The sequence below is a fragment of the Epinephelus lanceolatus genome, chromosome 6, assembly GCF_041903045.1.
Source record: "Epinephelus lanceolatus isolate andai-2023 chromosome 6, ASM4190304v1, whole genome shotgun sequence".
Lineage (NCBI taxonomy): Eukaryota > Metazoa > Chordata > Actinopteri > Perciformes > Serranidae > Epinephelus > Epinephelus lanceolatus.
This window is the reverse complement of record NC_135739.1, coordinates 6160278-6182059: the sequence shown is the minus strand read 5'-3', so window position 1 is coordinate 6182059 and position 21782 is coordinate 6160278. Positions and strand designations below refer to the sequence as shown.

At 42.2% G+C, this 21782-nt stretch overlaps 1 protein-coding gene across 2 annotated transcripts in view; it reads left to right on the top strand.

The window, feature by feature from the left end:
- Nucleotides 1–4229: 4229 nt before the first annotated feature.
- Nucleotides 4230–21782, top strand: part of sh3rf1 (SH3 domain containing ring finger 1) — a 47251-nt gene continuing 29698 nt past the window's right edge. For both annotated transcript variants that reach the window (XM_033621825.2, XM_033621822.2), the window contains exons 1-2: nt 4230–4507; nt 5391–5896. In XM_033621825.2, the coding sequence (XP_033477716.1) occupies nt 5516–5896 (381 nt within the window). In that variant the 5' untranslated portion in view covers nt 4230–4507; nt 5391–5515. The remainder of the gene's footprint in view (nt 4508–5390; nt 5897–21782) is intronic.

The following is a 21782-nucleotide window of genomic DNA, read 5'->3' as shown; positions in this document are numbered from 1 at the left end:
TAACTAACAGATCAGATGGATATAAAAGCATGTCGTCAGCATATAGTGATACTTAATGCTCCAAACTAGTGATGCGCAGGTCGGGGGTTTTTCCAACCCGCGGGTCCCGCATTTATGAAATAATTTGACCTGCTCCATCCCGCCCGCACAACCGCATCTATTTTCACAACCCGCCCCACCCCACCCCCGCCGCTATTAACATACCCCTCTTGAGGCTCTCATGCTTGTATAGCTTATCACAGGAATTGCAATTCACGTAGCCAATGCTGCTGTTGTCTGCTGCACTAACTACCTCACAGAAATTGTCCCAAACATGAGGTTTAGCAGCTTGGCCTTCTTTTAACTCTGTACTCTCCCGACCGTAATCTTTCCCTCACTTCTTCTTCCACCCTCACCACTTCATTGATTCTGGTTTGTTGTGGCCGCTGCTTAGCACTTTTGTGACGTCAGGTAGCACGTAACATGCATTTACCTAACCTACAACAGTGTTGTTAACAAGTAGGCTATATCCGACATATTTAATCTTTAATGACCTGCCCCACCCGCCCGCGAATAAAGTGAACATTTCTTGACCCGACCCAACCTGACCTGCGGGTTACGGGTCGGCCTGCGCATCACTACTCCAAACCACTTCTCTGTATTCCCTCGATGCCAGCATCACAGCTCCAAAGGTTTGAGTGTGTAAAAAAGATAATCCTACTCCACTCTATCAAATGCCTTCTCGGCATCAAGCGATACTAATATTTCTAGAAAATCGGGTGGAGTGGGATCATAAAGAATATTAAATAGGTGTTGTATATTAAAAAAAGATTGGTGACTTTAAATAAAACCCATTCAATCATCTGATACAACTGAGGGTGAAACAGCTAATGTTTTTACCCCAGATAAACATGACACTGTTTTTTATATACGGGCACAAAAGGGACTGGCTGTATCTGGACATTGTCTAAATGAAAATGGAATAATGTTATTTACCACACTCCAACTTCTTCTGCTATCTCCAAATGAGAAGTTACATTCAGTAATGACCAGCAATGACCTTCACCCTTTGGTGCAATTCCTGGTAAAGAATTATAGTAATGTTAAAGTACCACATCAAGTTTCACCATTTTACACTGTTTTAGAAAACAGTCAGAAGCAACAAGACATAAAGGCTGAAGGTTAAAAGGTTGAAATACTGAAAGAAGAAAAACTGATGATGAATCATGAAATATGAAATTGAATCAAAGATATTTTTCTATGACACTAAAATTACAATAACATATTTTAAAATTCAAACCTGTACTGTAACTGTTGTTATCTATTTCTAATTATCGTTGTATATCAATAGTTTGTTATTTTGATGTATCCCTGGGTGACACATAATTTCTCACTTTAAAAAAAAAAAATGAAAGAAATGTCATCAGTGCATGAGCTTCGTAATGAGTGAGATACATGAAATGATATAACAATAAAAAGTATTTTAGGAAAACATTAAAGATAACAGAAATGTGTGTTTGCCTGATCTCTCACGGTACACATATCACAAATTCTTCCAGAGTATGTAAACTTATGAGCTGAAAAGTCAATACTTGGTTCCAGCGCCTGTGGTGGTTTACTAGTTAAACACAAAAGAAAGATATAAATAGCTTAAGTTCATCTGTATAAACAGAATAAAACAGATCTCTTCAGCTTTTTGTTCACAATTTCTGTTAGATATGATAACAGCACTAAAATTAGACCGGGCTACAAGGAAAACAAAAACATTAGAATAGGTTACAGTCTCACACACTGCAGCCCATTGTCTCTGTTTGACATTATACTTGTGAAGAAAATTAATTAAATTCTCAGTCTGAATTTTTCATAAGGTCGGTGGTTGGCTTGATCCCAGCTCTCAAAGGGAAAATCACCCCATAGAGAAATATACGCACTGAACCGTTATCAGGCAGCATTCATTGACATTCAGCTGTGGTCCCTAATCTAATTTGAAAGCAGGTTGCCTCCGGCTGAGTTAGTAAGTTTGAAAGCCTTATCAAAGTAATACAAATGGAGATCACTGAATGAGTGTCCTGATCTTAATAGCATATTAGGCCCTTGAGATTCTGGTCTGGTCTCAGTTAAGACATCATTGTTTTAAAAAGTGAACCATGTAGTATTGTCATCTTGTGAGCAGCACTGTAAATAACAGCTCTGTGATCTGCACTTTGCTTTTTAAAAATGGTCCTTCGCTTTGGTATTCGCTGTGTTTCAGCGCTTTGAATCTTGAACATCTATTTACAGTAATGGACTGTACAAGAGGGGCAATATTTCTGTCAAGGTTCATCCATTCCTGGAAATTGGGACATATGTCTTGTCGTGTCCTCTCCTGCTTCCCTTGTCCCCATTTATAGGCTGTAACACAGCTGTCACCTCCATCATACTATTGTGTACGTGTGTTTCTGAGTGTGTGTGTGCACACACTGATCTTGTTTTGCCCTCAGGTGCCGTCATTATAAAAGATTATTGCCTCTCAAAGTCTACTAATCATTTCTGCTGCCTCTCTGAATAGCGTTAAGCAATGTCTGCTGAAGTCTTTTCACAAAACAACACCGAATGTGTGCAGCATGTGAGCATGTGGTAATACATAGGGGTCAAGAAGAAAAGGAGGGCAGTGGCCATTGTCTCAGCCGAGGTGGAGGGGCGGATTCGCTGCCTCTTCATGGTGAGGAAATATGACCTGAGGGCTCCTGCCAGCTCCCATGGGATCACATGTGACAGAAGAGAGCCACCTCCATATAAATCTCCGTCTTTATTGCTCTTTTCTTCCTCCACTTCATCCCTCTCTCTTGCTCAAGATGCAGTGTCCTCCAAATGAGATAAAAATAAATCACACATTTATTGTCAGACTGTGTCTCACTTGCTCTCCTCTCCCTCAAGTAGTTGTGTGCCTGTGCCTTTGCTGTGAAGGTTATAAGGAGTCAAAGGTCTATTCCAAGTGTATTTTTTGTAATAAAAGCAGTGCCTCTGGAAAAGTGCTCTCCCTCTCCCTGTGGGTCTTTTGTCTATTTTTATATCAGGCAATGACAGATCCATCAGTTTGCTTTCACCACACGAAAAGATAAAGGATAGAATAATCCAAAATAAGGTTCTTTGTTTGCCGCAACTTATACTGGAATATTTCTTGCACTGTAAAGCAACATTAAATGAGATAAGGACAGTTGTGATTTCACAGTTTATTAATAGCTGCCTCAATAACATGACATTTTGTCAAGCAGGATTAAAACTAATATAGCATCAACATCCTGTATGCATGACTTGGCATTAGTTTGTTGGCCCAAGACTACAAAGTACACATGTTTTTGCTGCTTGCTGTCACTATAAAATACTGTAAAATATGACCACCAGATGTCCCTATTCACTCTCTGGTTCTCATTTAGCTGCAGTATGTTGCAAAAAAATAAGGGCATAAAATAAAAGAGCATCTTAAAGTAAGTAATTGCCCATTTATTGGTACCTATTACATCAACACAACAGACCATAAATCCTTTAAAGTGTCTGAGGGTTAGATATCTGTGACTGAACAGAGGATGCTGCTGACATGCAACACAATAACATCCATATCTTGCAGGTAATTTAAGTAGCTATGCCATTTAGCTACACTATCAGGAGTGCATGCTTTCAGCTAACCGCATGACATATCCACGGGGGCAGCCAAATAATAAAATGAAAAACAAGTTATTTTCCACTCCGCCTGGGAAAAGATGCTGCTATTTGACACATCATTACATACCATTAGACGATTCAGTTCACGCCCGTTTGACAACGCTGGACGCCGCGTTCTCTGTCACCTCGGAAATTCCGCTTCTCTCCTGAAGGATTCGACTTTCAAGTAGCTGTGGAAGGAAATAATGATATACAGATCTTACAATGTGATTAAGTTAATGTGTGTAGAAGTTATTAGTTTCAAACGCCACGAAATGATAGTGAGTGGCAGTGATATAAGAGAAGAGAGGACATGTCGGAAATGTATTCGTTGTTTTCTGCATCTGTCTAACTTTTTAAAAAATATAATCTGTCATCGTATCAATGATTAAAACTCAAAAAATCAAAACAAATTTATATGCAAACACTACAACTCGGGTGATTTTTTGTCTCCGTTATGCGCACTTACTACTTAACCCCCCCATAATTGCCCCGTTCCCGACAGCCCCTGAAGCCCACACACTCCCTCCCCCTCTCTGCTTGTTTCCAGCAACACAATCCAGCAGAACAGAAGTAGCGTACTAGCATGGCGCTCGGTGCGGTCGGAGTTCCGTTGTCTCGCCTGTGTCCTTTTCATGTTAGCTTTTACTTGAGTATCTGACGAAAGTGTATTTATACTACAAGCTGTACACCTCAAAAGAAAACCTCTCTCTTGAAGGACGGCAGTGTTCGTGTGGTGAAGACTCCAGATAAGTGGCTGGTTTATTCCAGGTAGCTTGCTAACTAGCAGGAAAGCAAAAATTGGGAGATACGAGGCAACAAGAGGAGGAGTCCTGTTTTGGAAGAGGTAAGCTGAATTGTATTTAGCGGGTAAATGTGTTTAAAGTGTTACAGATAAAGTGCTTTCGTCTGAGAAGTTATAAAAACATTATTTTTTAAAGTACGAACGCTGTAAAAACTTCTTATTGTTAGTTTAAAGGTACAACATTAAAGTAGCCTCCTCGCTAGCGGCGGTATTTGCTAACAAACTTACTTTATTTACACGTCGGTAGTTTTAATTTCTTTCGTTGCCGATAAACCACTATTGCGCTGTCATAAAAAGTCACATAAGTCTCAGTACACGTTTTTTGTGCTTCATGTTACGTAATATTGACATTTTTGCCGGAGTAACGTTACACCACCGCTGCACAGGCTTGTAAAATCTGTGTTTTATCACTGAAATGCCTTATTGTGATGTCAGCACTTATAAAACAGGTTGCATCAGTCTGGTTTGGTGGTGGCTTTGTTATTAACAATCATACAAAGTTAGCTGATGACACTCTTGATACATTTCTCTCCATGTTTTCGCCCCTGAAACACAAATCACAGTCTTTCACTGATGTACGTACATGCACCAGGGTCCAAGGAGTCACCGTTTATAGATGCAATCATCTGCTGTTGAGTACATCAGATTAACTTCAGTCCTTTATTTCTTTGCTGTTTTGACAGACAACAGGACAGTAGCTTTGCGTGTTCCCAGTGTTGTCAGCTCATCAACACTTAGCTGTGATATCAAATGTGGCGTGAATGTGTCAGTTTGTCACTGTGACAGCTGAGATGTAACCTTCCCCATGCTTTACAAATGGAACAACACTCCACAGTTTGAGCTATATGTGATGTGTGTTGTGCACTTATCGTGACCTGTTTCTGGCCTGCACAGTTGATTAATTTGTTTTGACCCTGTTTTATAGCTGATGCAGATGCCATGGCCACAGCCGAGGTATGGGAGTGACGTGACACTGCTGGTCCTGCATCCGAACAAAAACCTCATCAGCATCATGTATTTCTGCTGAAGTAGTGGCAGAGCACGCAGAGAATGGACGAGTCAGTGTTGTTGGATTTGCTTGAGTGCCCTGTTTGTCTGGAGCGGCTTGATGCTTCGGCAAAGGTTCTTCCCTGTCAGCACACCTTCTGCCGCCGATGTCTCCAAGGCATCCTAGGCTCACGCGGAGAGCTGCGCTGTCCAGAGTGCCGGACGTTGGTGGAGTGTGCCGTGGACGAACTCCCCAGCAACATCCTTCTTGTGAGGCTGTTGGATGGCATCAAGCAGCGGCCCCGAAGGGCTGGTCCTGGGGCAGGAGTCTGCACAAATGGGACCTCTGGAGCCGTGGCCAGAGCACACAGCAGTGGAACCCGGGACCAGGGCACCCCAGGAGCACAACCCCAACGAGCTCAGGCTAAGAGCACCCTTGTACGGGTTAGTATACTCACTGTGACTGCACATGGATCAGTGAGCACGAATCTGTGTTTCCCATTGTTAGGGTCAAGATGAAACAAAACAGAGAAAATCTGTGTGGATTAAAAGCAGCATGTTGCATTACTGGCTCTCTAATCTTTGCTGCGGATTAACTGTTATCATGGTGATCCGAAAGCCAGCCAGTTGACTAGCAGCCCAACATTACTAATGGCAGTGATTGAGAGCAGTAAACAGTTGCGCCAACAGATGATTCTGCTCTCTGTGCCGACTGCAGCCGGGCTTTTCCTGTAAGAAGGGTTCTCAGTTCTTTCTTAGTTGCTGACAATGCCATATGCAAAAGTCTTTCTTTCGGTTGAGATCCCTGCTGTAGTGTGGCTTGTGAATGTACGTGAGAATTGCAGGGTGGGACTACAGGGTGGTTGTTTAATCTGCAGTACTGAGAGGAGTTGTAAAGTATAGTTAGAGAAGCAGAAGAAAACGTGAAATGCTGGGACCCTGTTTTTCAGCAGTTTTATTTAAAGAGGTGAGAGAGGGAGAAAGAGATGAGCTTTCCAATTCAGGGAAGTAGGAAAAAAATACTTAAGATTCTTCTTTCTGTAAGCCTCTGTACGGCCAAGTTAACATGGGTGGATTTTAATGAGTCAGTGTTTCTCTCTTAATGGTTATGTGGAAACACTTACCAGTTGAAAGCAGGTGCTGAGGCTAACAGATGTCATGGCATTTATTGCTTTAATATTTTGGTGGCATTTTAGTGGCATTTATTGAACCTTTACCTCCAACAAAAACTGCTTTTTTCTGTATTATTTACACTAATCTCTAGGAAATTCAATTTCCAGTATGTTGTTGCTGCTATGTATGTTATAAAACTCAAAATCACACTTGCTTGTGGACGTGTTACTTTTCTCTGAGCTGCCCAGAATATTTTGTTTGAATTTATAATGCCAGCATGTAACAGAAAAAAATACCGTTGTGAAAAAAAAATAGTGCCTTTATCAATATTCTTGGTATTTCATGCTGTAGATGTATCCAAATGACACTTCTAGTAGTACATACTATGTGTGACGGTTTCAGAAAATGTGAGAGAGCAGAAAAAAATGTGGAAAACCCGCGGGCCCCTTGTTGAGCACCTCTCGTCTCCACGTAGGGAGGATAAGGTAGATGAAAAGATGTCAAGGTCCTGTGTAGAATCATTGGAATGTCAAAGGGCTGATAATGTGTCTGCCTAGCCATGCAGGTACGAAGATCAGAGGCCTTGCTGTAAATCGCTACTGGGGGACCCGCCTCATTTGCCATAGTATCACTTCAGAGGATTCGTGCTCATTTCAAAGCTGTTTGTGCATTGTGGAATTTCCCTCGATTCTGAAAAGCCTGTTTGTTTGAGATAAAGAGGTGGACACTTGAGACTGCCACATTATTTCACCTCTCTTATGTTTTTTTAAGATTGACAGTTGATTATAATCCCTCAGTGTAGGCATGCGGGGTACAATCCTCCCCCATGCACACACCGTGTATAAAAGCGTTTTGTCTGAGTGTTACAATTGTGGAGTGTATTCAAATGCCGTTTCCTATTTTTCTTGCATTTCCAGCTATTCTGTAGAATGTCATGCTACTTACTTATAGCGTCTCCCAAGTCTATGCCACCATCCTAAGGCATTCAGCTGATGACAGAGAACAAGAAAAGACATGGCTGTGCAGGTGTAACGTTTTCAGGACATAAAAGGCAGAGATCAAAGCCCTTGCTGATTGCCCATTCTGATCTCTGGCCAGTGCTCCATGGGGATTGAGCGGTTCACTGCCCCTGGGTGACACCCTCGGTCCCACTTCTTTATTGTTCGTCATCTGTCCCCCGAATTTTTGGGGTAACTCAAAGCTTGAAGCAGCTCCTCTGGTGTCGTGCCCCCGTTCAGGCAGAGCTCCACCTCCAATTCTTATATGGCCAGAGAAAAGCTGGGAGGGGAGAGCGGTGGGGACTGCCTGACAGATGCACAACAGGGTTTTGTTTCGGGTCCCCTCTGATCTTACTGACTGACCGACACGCGCATAGTAGCCAAGAGAGAATTTGTGTGTATGGAAGGCTACCGGGAACAGAAGCTGATGAGTGTTAAGTGAAGGCGTCAGGACCAAAAGGGACAAATGTTTAGCGAGTAACCTCGCGCAGTCAGCTCTTCTGCCCCTCCTCTTACCATCTCCAGGGTTGCAGCAGTTGTTTGACACTCTGCCCCGGCATTTCTTTGATGAGGGGAATGAAAAGGTTCATCTTGAATGTGGAGCTGTGGTTGTCTGGCCCTTCACAGTCAGGTTTATGACTCACCTCCGTGGTGCTCGATTACATGGATGTTTTGTCTTCCTCTTGCCCTTGTTGACTCATGTAACACAGTATTTTGTTCACGCAGATTGAGAACAGATAGCTCAGTGGTATTTTTGCGTGAGAGTGAGTAAAGCCATTGGAGCTGTCTGGAAGTCAAAGGTTAGGGAGCAGAAGTCATGGCAGTCAGGGGTCGAAGCCAATGAAGAAGAGGGAAGAAGAATTAGGGAGAGCTTTCTGTGGATATCTTCAGTTATCTTCTGTTATGGTCCTCTGGAGAGTTAAGCCAGTACTCCCTCACACTCAAAATAGAGTTCCTTTTATGATTATTTCTGTCTTTGTCATAAAAGCTTTCATATTCTTTTTTTTAAAACCTTTATTTTATGCATTTTTTTTCTCAAAAAGCAAACATACAAACCATAATGTTACAGCACTAGTCCGTAGAAGATAAAAAAAGAAATGAGGCACTGCGCTTGCATAATAAGAGACACAATATGGTGAAATTAAATGATAATTATTGTACACATGGATCCGATTCATGCCCAATTCAGACATTTGTCCACAGTTATTATCCACTTAACTCCAGATTATATTGAACTCCCTGAGATTCCTACGGTTTCCTCCATTTCTGCAGAACAAGATGAGCTCTTCCGTTGATATAGTGTCCTATTTCTTCCAGAGTCGCAACCTCAGACATCAGAGGTTTCCTTGTGGAAGTAGAAGGAGGGTCATCCCTGGCTCACTTCACTATGATGGTTTTCCTCGTTAGTGTTATAAGCCATTGAACCACTTCCTTGTATTGTTCAAGAGAGTCAGGGACATTTCCAAGCAGACATAAAAGCGGATTTGCTGACTTGTGTTCATTTTTATTTGATGCTGTGTATTAACCAAGCTTAGGTTATATGTAGAGCTCTAACATATGCATTAATGCTTATGTATTAAGGCTTTAATTAACATTAATAACGTCACTCTACCTATTTGATGAGTGTGTTGGTGTGTGTATGCGTGTCTGTCTTTTGTGTGTTTAGTTGATGGGAAATGAGACGCTATTCTTTCCTCGGCTCTTGGGGATGTAATTAGGTCATTGTCTCGTCTTTGGTAATGAGAGCTTTATACAAGGAACATTTTTTTCTTTTTTATAGGCCTCTTACGTTTGATGGATCCCTCCACCTGCCATTACTTCTCATTATCTTAAAATCCACTGAATTGATTCTAAACAAACAGGAAGCAAAACGCAGCCTTTTAATTTGGTATTATTTGCTACTGATTGAAGGAAGACGTCTAATTCTACCCACAAGACATTGCCAAGTCTTTCGTTTCCCAGTTATTTTTATAATAACGTTGCGGTGTGTTTTGTCCCATCTCTTTGTAGTTGATTTATTTCTTCGGAGAAAAAGAATGTTGTTTATGGGTTCCTTATGTAGAGGTATCTCATTAAAATTCCTGTGCACCTCCCTTGTCTGAGGTCGATGAGTCACACTGGCCCTCTTTGATGACATCATATTGTTGTTGAAGCCTTTCCTCTTGGCCGACTGGCTGACCTCTGCCTGCGCGACAGAACCCCGTCATTACACCCTCACACTGCCCACATACTGGCAAACACATACTTACTGCTTTCCACCGGGAAATTTTCAAGAGGGCTTTGGTTTATTCATTCCTGCTCTCTCAACACGCTCACACTTTTCCCTTGCCTCCTCTGTATTTCCCACGGAGGTCTACAAGTAGCCGTGACCTTCTGGACAGTGCGTGTCAGGGATTTGGGAGCCACCTGTAATTTTCTCTTATGAGACACTGACACAAGCTGTATTTTTTTCCCATAATTTCTGCCATGTACCTCCTCCCTCCTTGCTTTCTAAATCCAGGCTGGAGCCTGTTAGAGGTCTAATGAGATTAGAGTTTATTAGACAGTGAGTCGGCACCGCTCCCCGTTCTCCTCTTACGGCTGACTGCTGACTCTCATTCTGAGGAAACAAAACACTTGTTATTTAGTGAGGCAACCTGTGTGTCTGCGTCTCTGGTTGTCACTATTTGTTTATACGCACTTATCTAATACACCTCAAGTCAGTTTGTTTCTTATTGACAAGTGCAGTTTTTCAATGCCAGATAATTGATTATATTTTTAAATGAATGTTTTCTGACTGCGTTAAAGTATTCAGAGAGTAAGCAGATAATGAGACATTTTCACACCACCAACTTGTAAGTGGAACATAATGATGTGGAGCCCAGACGGTTGAAAATCCATCAATTTATCTCTTTCTTAAACTGCCCATCCTTTACAAGCTCACAGTGGAGTGGAGCCTATCCCATTATGCATTGGGCACGAGGAGGAGAATCTGCAACTTGAACATGTGAGCAGTCTAACACACTCATCATCACTTTCACATCCCTCATCATTCTTACAATGTTTTAAAAAACATACAGTGAATGAGCAAGTGGCCAGTTACGCTGTGGGAAATTACTGTCCTCTACGTATAGGTTTACATAATCCCCAAGGTGCAGCTCAAAAGACGTAATCTTATGATTAAGGTGCAGCCATTGCCTCTTCATTGTAGGGTAACACTGCTCCCCTGACTAAGGGTGTGTGCCTCTCTTTGTCTTTTAGGGCTTTCAAGATTTTCCAGACTCACAAAGGAATGAGTTGACTTGTTTTGCCCAGTCTCCTTTTAACCTCTTTCCCCCAGACGGAGAAGGATGTTTTGTGTTAGTGAGTGTGTCTCTGAGGAATGCCATGAGTAGTTGCAGGTCACTGTTTCTCCTCAAAACATTGGGCTTGTCTAGTCTCGCCCCAATTGCCAGCTCATGTTCACCTTCTTCAGTAAACCTTCTTTAAATCTCAACGTATATTTATGCATGCCTTTTGACTGTTGTTTTTGCTGTTCGCTGTAATGCTGTTCATTGACTCACTGGTAAGTGTGGTGGATTTGAAAGGATGTTAGAGGCCTGTGTCTGTCGTACACATGAATTCTGTAGTTCTGGTGATAGTCATTCATGCAGCGATGTGCCTCAGCCTCGGCACCTGAAAGCCCCGGGGCAGACTCATCTGTGGCAGTTTTATCTTGTTGCAAGACATCTTTTCATATTCATCCAAAGTGCTAGCCATCTGGCCATTATTTTCTGGACAGTTTCAACTGTCTTGCTCTGTGCGAACTGATGATTACATTTAACCTCACTGTGTAGGTTGTGTTAACAAAGATGTGTTTGTTGTTATTTCCAGCGGTTTTAACAATAAACTCTGGGGTGGTCCACCAACCAAAAATGCTACATTTGCCAACAGCTCAAGCCTGCTTCTTCTGTCCATATCTCATCTCCTGCCAAGTCTGTCAGCATGACAATAGTAAGGGAAGCAGTCATGACCTTCTTTAAACATCCCCCCGTCACACCTGTGGGGGCCAATGAAAGCCTTTCTTTAGCTCTTCTTTATATGTGGGGTCCAGTGGCCAAGGTTCCTGGAAAAACATTTTGTGGACCTGCTCTTATCAGTTGTTTTACACACCACTTTGAGTAGGTGTGCTGTCATATATTAATGCAGTCTATATCAGTAACATTATGTAAGCTGGTCTCCTGGCTTTGGTGTTATGTATTGACACCAATTTGATTTACAACTGTTTTTAGTGTCATATATTCTTTTAACTGTTTTGTCAGCTGTTCGACAACATGTGTCTCATTGTGTCCCTCCTTTATTCCCGAGGTGCCCCTAATACCTGCCTGGCCTTAACAGAGCAGTTTGACCTCTCACCCTGTGTTGTGATTGGTGGGCCAGGATTGGTCATCCATGGGCCGTTTGACCGCTGGCATGTTAAGTGCTCAGTTCCCATCCCTAAGGCAGAATCATGATTTGCTGGGAGTTTCGTTTTTCAGTTGTTTGACCTCTGACCCGGGAGCTATTACTGGCTCTTGATACATCTTCACACAGTGCGGTTGCCTGTGGCTCACCTTGCTGCAGCACAAGAGATGTGTGGTCCCAGACCTCCTTCTGAGATGGAGAAAAATATTTCTATCAAATATTTTAAATGTTTTCCTCAGATCTCTGGCCTTTCTTCTGTAAGCTGAGGGTGTTTGCTGTTCTGCTATATGCTGAAAAGTTTCCTGTTTTTCTTAGAGAGCCCAGAGGTGCAGTTAATCTGCAGCTGTCCCCTGAGTGACATCTTTGTCCCAGCTGTGAGAAGGCACTGGGTATCCGGAGTCCAGAGGATGATGTGTTGCATACTTTATTTTGAGGCATTATGTATTTTTTTCCGCATATCTGCTGTAATGAGTGCCAGTGTTACTGCCCAGCCACAGCTTATGCACCATGGGTTGTCACAACACATTTATTTGCAGTCAAAACAGTAGTCACAATCAAAAGAGACTCGGAAACTGTAGATGGCTCCCTGAAGCATACATTTCTAATCAAGGCTGCTTGTCACAGGTAGTTAAATGCAGCATGACTGATAAGTGAAACTAAATTGCAGCATTATGTATCTTTGAAGAGAATGATTTTATCAAGATCCCAGGTTAACAATATCTTGTGAAAATTATCAGCATTCCAGGCCTACTATCGATGTGTGTCTGCAACTAATGAATAGTTTTTCAGATGTCTTTTATTTTTATTACTGACAGCAGTCCAAGACTCGAAGGGATTCTGTTTACAATGATAGAAAAACACAGATAAACAGAGAACCCACCCCAATTAAGCTGGAATCACAGAGTATAGTCCCTTTTGTCCTGCCTGTTCAAGGCGGGAATGTCACGGCATTATTCCACTTCGCCGTTCTTTTTAAAAGGCACAATTGTGGGATGGGGGTACAGAGTTATTGTGCCTTTAATCCGGCAGCAAAGGCAGTAATAGTGCCGAATCGATGTCTGTGAAAAACGGACAGCTGGCAAGACCGGACCATGGACGGGACAGGTGTGACGTTTTGACGGTGTACTATGTGTGCAACCCAATGCTGGGAGATTTAAAAAGCAACAAGCGGCAGTTAGTAGATAACTATAACTATATATATAACTATAGATAGTAGATAACTCACAGAGGATGAACAGTTCCAGAAATGAGGTCTCGGAGCTCTTTACCCTCCGAGCAGAGGTTAAGATAAACTGCTATATCACAGAGATGGTAAATGATTGATATTTCCATGTTATGCCATGTGTTATTGATTAGAAAGGGCTGCTGACATACATGTTATATGTCACACTAGAGGTTGACACTAGCTATGTTTCCATCCAAAAGTGATTTGAATCATTGGGAAATGCGCATTAAAAGAAATATAAATCCTGTGTGTTTCCATTAAATGTACGGACTTTGGTGAAAACTACGAACTTGCGAGTTGTTTGCATTGCATCCTCACGAGTTTTCCGCAGAACCAGAAACAAAACAAGTCTCGCATTCTTCTTCTGCGTTTTCTGGCGGTTGGCAACCAGCTTGTAAATGCATTACCGCCTTCCCGACCCAGAGTGTGGATATCACCATGGAGAGAGGTGCGCTACGTCAGACTTAATTCAACATAATTGTTTCCATCCCCCGTTTTGCGAATCAACATTTTTTCGAATCAACCAAAACCTGGCTAAAGCGAGCGTATTTTAGTTTGTGCGAATCAGGGGATTTTAATTCGAATTTTGGCATTTCCATCATAATTTTCCAATGCGATACTTCTAGATTTGCATCTAAACAGGCTGATGGAAACATGGCTACTGTTGCATATTACATCTGACACCCCTCTTTGCTGGCATATGCTGTCGTAAGGTCCAGACACACCAAACTGGCTCCAGACAACTAGCGGTGACGAAAGACCTACGCTGCGTCACCTCTCGTTGCCCAAAAAGTTGCACATGAGCACACCGCAAAGACTTCAACTGAGGGTCAACCAGCACATATGTTCTGCATTAGCGTAAGCGGAAATAAATTTTCACACCAGCAGATGGCAGTGGTATGTAAAAACATCACTCAAAAAGGGAAACCGGAAAACCGTCTTGAGGCTAGTTAGCCAGTTAGCATATTAACAACACAATTCAGTGTTGAAAGAATAAAGCATATTTACAGTGCGCTAGTAAACAGTAACAAAAACCATCAACCATCATGAACTATTTCTGCCAGAGAGCTCAATGGCTTAAAAAAAAAGAAGAAAAAATTACCTTATGTAGCAAGCTTGTTTTGGTCTCACTGCCTCTGGACTCTAGCTGTTTGCTTACTTTCCTCACTTCTGATTCTGTTCTTGTGCACTGAGCTGAGCTGCCAGTCACGACTGCCATAGCCGCTGATGCCAATTCAACATGTTGAATCAGCTGAAAAAGCCAACTAGCACCAACGAGAGCCAAGAAACACAAGAGGGCCACGGATGCTCACCGAAGCCCTCCCCAGTGACCGAGCACCGACTGTTTGCTTGGTGTGTCAGGGCCTTAAAATCCCACACTGGGGCGACATTGTAGGATCGTTGTCTGGTCCTGTGCTAAAAAGTAAAGAAGGCGCTTCGTAGTGGCCATGTAGTGCAACTTCTGTGCTAAAACAGCTTTCGACAGTTTTGGCAGAATAAAAACAGTATTTAATAATTTATCAAAGTAGCTGTTTTCAATAGATTCATTGATATAGTTTTTGAGATTTTCCTTCTCCAATACAGGTGGTAAGAAAATGATTAGTCTGCATTGTATTTTGGAATAAAATAGCATAAATCTTGAAAACCAGGCTACTGAAAGTGTGTGTTTGCAGTTACTCCACATGCGTGGGGTCTCTGTTGCTGACAGTGTGTGATTAATTATTGAAGTGGAGTTGAATACGGGAGAGCGCTAACAAAGACTTGGGGTAGGGGCTTTCATCTATAATATACTGTCTCCACACACATCCCACCACAAGCGCTGACTGGAGAACTACGTTCCAACTCATATCCCATCATACCTTTTCTGATTAGAGGCCCATGCACTTTGAGCCCAGTTGTTTTACACAACCACAAACCGAGCCCTCTGTGAGTTTGGCCTGGTGAAGCCAGGGCGATGTTTGTTTTAATGAGTCACAGACTGACTTTAGATCCACGAGGACCATTATACAGTGCACACCCACAAAAACACAGGTGTGTAGTCAGTACACAAACAGGTCCACGACAACAGCATGTTGAAATATCAGTGCAGGCTTGAGCCAGCCAACCTGTGTTTTTATTCTCCATGTTAGAAAGGTGTGATCTTCATGCTGATTATGTCAAGGAGAGGCCCATTAGCTCCCATGTATATGGACATCCTGATTAGTTTTAGAGGCACCAGCATCTGTCTCTCCTTTCTCCCCAGTGCTTAATGGTATTACTGTGGACTGAGTAACCACAGTAACCTGGGATTTTTGTAATGTGAGTCTGTGCCAGCAGAATTGTCTGCTTGTCAAATGTCTCCAGGCTTATGAGCTTTGCTCCGGCCTCTAATGGCCAGTCAAAACCAAGATAGTCATGAAAAGTTTAGATTCTTTACTAACACTTTATTGTATAAATATATGCTACATACTCTCTTTTTATACTGAGCGCCAGAAAACATAGAACTGCTGGCTGTTTTCACATTACATTTCTGCTGTAAAGTGAAAACTGAACTGTCCTTGCAAAGCACAAACCTGGAGCCTCTGACAGAGCAGTGACACAAACTCGTTAAATGGAGAAACTGCTGTAATTGTGCAGCACAGTCCTGTTAAGTTTTAACCACTCAGCAAACCTTTTGCAGAAGAACAAAAAACTAGTGAGAGCTCCAAAATGGAGTTCCTGAGATTTACACTTCTTACTCCAGAACGTGATGCCTCACTTTAGTATTCAGTGGCGAGTAAGGAAAGCTAGCAGCTACATGTTACATCTGGGCTCAGTCGAGGGTGGAATGGGCAAACACACTCACACACTTTCTTAAGGAAGTGAAAAATGGTCAGTGCTGTGGTGCTTCTTGAGACGGAAAACAGATGCAGTGTTTGTGCCTTGGCCCTGAGCCAGTACTGTGTCAATATCCTGGCTTTGTTTGTCCACTGTAGAGGAGTACAAATACCAGCCAATGCAAGCAAATGTCCCTCAGTTGCCCACTAGTCTGACATGCAACAGTGGACAATTGTAAGATAATTCACAGACAACAATAGAGAGCTGTAATTATAGCAGGTTTTATTTGAGATTTAGCAGCCCACAGAGTGGGTAGTTGTCCAGTTCCTGGTCAGATTTCCCAAAGACTTGCAACTCCCTGCGTAAATCGAAGTCAGCCTAAGCAGAGCAGAGCAGGTGGCTCACCCTGAATGACTAAGAGGAACAAAAGGCCACAGACACTGCACGCTTTCACCAGCACAGTGGAGAGTAATGTGAGGAAATGCTTAGTATTCAGCTCATATTGACTGGTACTCAATACACAGATACTGTGACATTTGTGAACTAATCCCTCTGTAGCTTGGATACAAGCAAACTTCCTATGTGCATCTCCTCTCTTAGTGCTAATCCAGGATACTAAATACCTGACAAATGAAGGTACCTATGATTTTACAATCTAATTACTGATTAAAATAATTAGTTTTACTCAAATACTCTATTGATTAGTGAGGTGCTTACTCAGCTATTGCCACTGGTAGTGGGTGAAAATCTAATTGTTCTCACGGGAGGCAACATTGACTCGTCTCCAGTGTCTTTAAATAGTGTTACAGCATGGTCAGAGGCAGTGTTGGCCAAGTTGGCGAGTGTTTTGCTAGATTGAGCAACTTTCCAGATCCTTTCAGTGACTTTATGTCTAAATAGCAACCAGCGACTAATTTAGTGACTTAATTGGACTAAACAGAGAAACAATTTATTCCCACGCATGCTGTAAAGAGTAATCAAAATCCATAGCTCTTCCACCATCAGCCGGGGTCTCTCCCCCTCTCTCCTCTTGCGCTGTGCATTAGGTGTGGAACAGGCAGGTGGAGATGAGATGTTGCTCGCCGTGGGTGTTCAGTTATAGTGACTTTCTGTGGATAAGTTGACACGCTTGCTGTCTGGATTGGAAGCGCAACAAGGTGTTGCGCTATAGTGTACTGTATATGCGATAGTGTGCCACTCAAATATTTTGTTTAGGATTTTTCTATCGAATCTAATACATTGATTTCTCGTAACTGCTTATCCTGTTGGGGGTTGCGGGGGGGCTGGAGCGTATCCTGGGATAGGCAGAGTACACCCTGGACAGGTTGCCAGACTATCGCAGGGCTAAGGGGGCGATCACACAGAAATGAGACGCTAGAGACGCGGGCGCTTCAAAGACGCTTGAAATGCTGGAAATGCTTATTCAATGCGCGCTAGTTACTGCCGTCTGATGCTCAAAAAGTTGAAAATATTTTAACTTCTCAGTGTCTACACGCGTCTAAAAGATGCCGGAAAAACACCCGTCTAAAAAGACGCGCCGTATTGTAGGAAAACAATGGTTTTACTGGCGTCGCGTTTATAGCGTTTCATCTCGGTGTGATCGCTCCCTTAGACAGAGACAGACGGCCACTCAAGCTCACATTCACACTCGCATTCAATGTTGGATTCATCAATTAACCTGCAAGTTTTTGGGCTCCCCCTCCCAGAGGTTCGAACCCCCCACTCCGGGTGTGAACCAGGAACCCTCTTGCTGTGAAGCGACAGTGCTAACCACGGTATTCAATCTAATATAAGGAAGTTTTAATGCTCCGTTAATGCGCAATATAGTCGCCAATATGCAAATGAGTGTATGAAGTCATCTGGCAAATATAAGCAACTTTTGGAGCTAGTGCAACTACTTTTATTGGAAAAGATTCACCAATACTGGGTAGAGGTTGTGTAATTCATAGAGTGTTGCAGATAGAAATAGATATTACATGGACATTGTCATCCACCATGCGCATACATTTTGCTTTTTGACTGATTTCTAGGTCTGATCTGTAAAACTCTTGAAAATTATTTGGAAATGTTACTCATCTGATTTTCATCAGTTGCCCATCCCAGTTCTGTACCTCCGTTTTTGCTGCTCCTAATTGTTCTTACTTTACTAGTCTGCGTATTCTTGTCACAGAACCATATTATAGGTTCAGAATGGCAAGCCTTCCTTCCTCTCTGTGCCTCATTTTCTTTTTGGTCTTTTGATCTCACACTGTTTCTCTCCCACTCTTTTTCTAGTTTGCATCTAGCTTCCTTGCTCTCTCTGTCTGCTCTGAAATGTGAGTGGGTTCCTGTGAGAACAGTTGTTAAGCCCTGTGTATGAACTGGCACAGAGTTAAAGAGTTCTGTTCTTTCAGTTTCGTAGTCAGACACGCAGACTGGGTGATCCTGGGGCCACCCAGAACCGGCCTTTACTCCTCATCTGAGGCCAGCCAGGTAAAGAAACCAGCCCATACGCATAAGGCTCCCCAAAGAGATGTGCCAGTTCATGTGCAAGTGGTTTCGTGCAATTGCATTTTTATAGTGGAGCCTACACATAAACCCAAACACACGAGCTTCATGAAAACCGCATGTGTGACAGCTCTACGGTGTGTGCATACGCTCTCCCATAAATCCATACTCCCTTCCTGCTAAAATGCTTTTCTTCTGATGACTAATCTATAGCTTACTAAGTGCACTCAGCTCAGAAATGTCTTGATTGTATGTCCATGTGTTGAATGTTTTTATAGACCCCACCACCATCACCACCACCTAAACACAGAAATCTCAATGTATTTCCTGGTTTTGCACATGGCTGCCTTATGTACCCTGCCTGTATCCCAACCCCAGGAAGAATGGCTTTGATCATAGTCTAGCACCCAGATTCCCATGAGCCCCCAGACTGCACCTCAGGGTCAGGAACTGGCATAAAAACGGTAGATTGCTGGGGTCAGTGAGTGGTTACCCCTGAGATGTGTTTGTGTGTAACTGGCACTTAGGGGAGTAGTGGCCACTGTCCTTTTTTTTTGTATCTTAGCATGAGGCGAAGTGAGGGATGCTTTCACTGACTCAGGAACATGGAAGAAAATTAAGAGGAACAGCAGGAGAGTTTCGAGGACTTTTGAAAATTTCCTGTTCATCTCATATGTGATCCAAGCTTCCATCTGGGCTCCAGACTGCTCTGAGTGTTGTCGTGCTTGTAGACTAATGTGTGGGACCTCATTTGCTATGTAGTGAGGGAAACAAACAAGCACAGTGGATTGTCGTAGGGTAAAGCTTTTGAAAAAGCCTGAATGGTTTATTGCCTCTTTCCCTCCCTACAAAATGCAGTCAAGTAGATAAATGATTCACAGTTCCCCAGGGCTGGGCTTGGATTTGATTGATTCAGATTTCTGCTTGTGGGCTCCGTTTATTGCATTATGGTGCTGGTATAGTGGAAAGTGGTCCAACAAAAAGCATGGAAAGTTGTTTCTCTATGGGAAATGCCAGAGAAATCAATACCTGGGAAAGTTAAGGTAATTTATCATGTTGATTCACAAATACTGTAAATCCAATATTGTAATAATAATTCATTCATTTGTAAACATTTCCTGTAATGGCCTAGATAAAACTAGGGCTCCATAAATGCACTCATGGGGTCTTTTTTTCCTCAGTAGCAGTTTGAGTTGCGGGCTGGAGTGAGTGATCAGTCTGATCAGAGCTGATCAGATTGATGGATAAGAGGAGCGGCTGTTGCAGAGGCGAGTGAAAGCAAACTTTCAGACATGGTTAAGTCTCACTTTCACTTTGCCTGGCGTTCTGCTGCTCTGTCTATATCCAGGGTACACTGTGCACTCCCTTGGTACAACAAATTACCAAATGGTGTCTATATTTCATTAGGGCTGCAATTAACGATTATTTACATTGTTGACTAATCTGTCGATTATTTCTTTGATTAGTCGACTAATCATTTTATCGAAAAATGTGTTAAAATGTTGAAAAATGTCGATCTGTCTCTCCCAAACCCCAAAATTATGTCATCTAATGTTTTGTTTTGTACTCACGCCAAAGGGTTTTAGTCCACCGTCATGGGAGTGTCTAAAGCCGCCAATATTTGATGGTAAGAAGCTGCAATAATATTTTGGGATACTTTTATAGTACTTTTCTATGAAAAATGACTCAAACTGATTAGTCAACTACTAAAATAGTCACAGATTATTTTAATAGTCAATTAGTCATCGATTAGTCGACTAATCGTTGCAGCCCTATATTTCATCAGTGCTCATAATGACCAGCCCAGCTCCAAAAATAAAGAATCATTATGTGGTGACAGATGTTCTTATCGTGGTGTGCCACCACAAATAAATGAATGTGTGGGAAACCTTGTGTTTATCTGTCAATTTCTTTGTCAATTCATTGATTAGTTGGGTTTTTTTTGTCTAAAATGGTGAAAATGGTGAGACATGTCAATCAGTGTTTCCCTAAGGTCAAGTAGACCCCCTCAAATGTCCTGTTTGGTCCACATCCCAAAGATATTCAATTTATTGTCACAGAGGAGTAAAGAAACCAGAAAATATTCTCATTTAAGAAGCTGGAATCAGACAATTTTGAGTTGAGTTTGACTCATACGATTACCAGATTAATTGGTGATTAATTTGAAGTTAACAACTAATGGATTAATCGTTGCAGCTCTGAGTACAACCATTTGAATTTGACACTTAACATTTGCAGATTCCTGGACTTCATGGCTTTGCTTGGGGATGTATAAAAATGACGCATTCAGTACCATGCTGCCATAAAGGTTTTGTAGTGTCAGAGGGACTTCCTCCTTTCTACTGAATATTTATTTAATGCAAAATGCACATTTTCCAAAATGTCAAACTGTTTTTTTTTTTTTTGGTGAAAGCCCATTAACTTCACCACTGCCCAGGGGCCCATCATTGCACTTTCTCCCAGAACGGGATACTGGCTGGATTCTCAGTAACTCCCTTTTATAAGATTCACGGCACTGTCAAGAGACCCATAAATAGCCAAAAAAGTGCTCCTGTGTGGAGTTTCCATAGAAACCAGAGAATGCAAGTTTTTCTTTTGTCTCAAACTGAGAGGGAGACAACGGCTCCCAAAGAGGGAGCTGTGTCATAAGGTTCTGCTGTGACAGGAGCTGCTCATCTGAAGGTCCCTGTGTGACAGCATTATTCAGATGTCAGTGAGTGAAAGTTTGGCATGTCCTATTTATATATTTTCACTCGATTGGATCATTCTTGGTGATCGTCGTGTTTATACTTTTTGGATATAGCTACTAACTGGATATACACCACATTTACCTCTAATGGGACCAGTGTTGTCACGATACTGGAATTTCTAAAGTCAATACAGTACTCTGGAAAGTACAGGTATTTGATACCATTTTGGACACCACAGGAAAAAAATGGAAATTGAGGGCATACACTATAATTTTTTATTAAAAGATAAATATTACATGACATTAACTTTTCTTTTATTGGATAGTAGCAGAGAGCAGTAGTTTGACTGTAATAAACCTTAATAATTAAAGCCCAGACACACTAAACGGACTTCAGAGAACTAGCAGCAATGAAGGCCCCCTGCTGCATCCGCTGACGTCTCCATGTCTCGGCCAAAAAGTTGCACATGAACATGCTGCAAAGACTACAGATGGCCAACCAGCACCTATGTTCGGTACTTGCGTTAGATGAAACAACTCTCCACGGCAGCAGACAACGGGAGTCTGTAATCATCATTCAAAAAAGGGAAACTTGAAGAC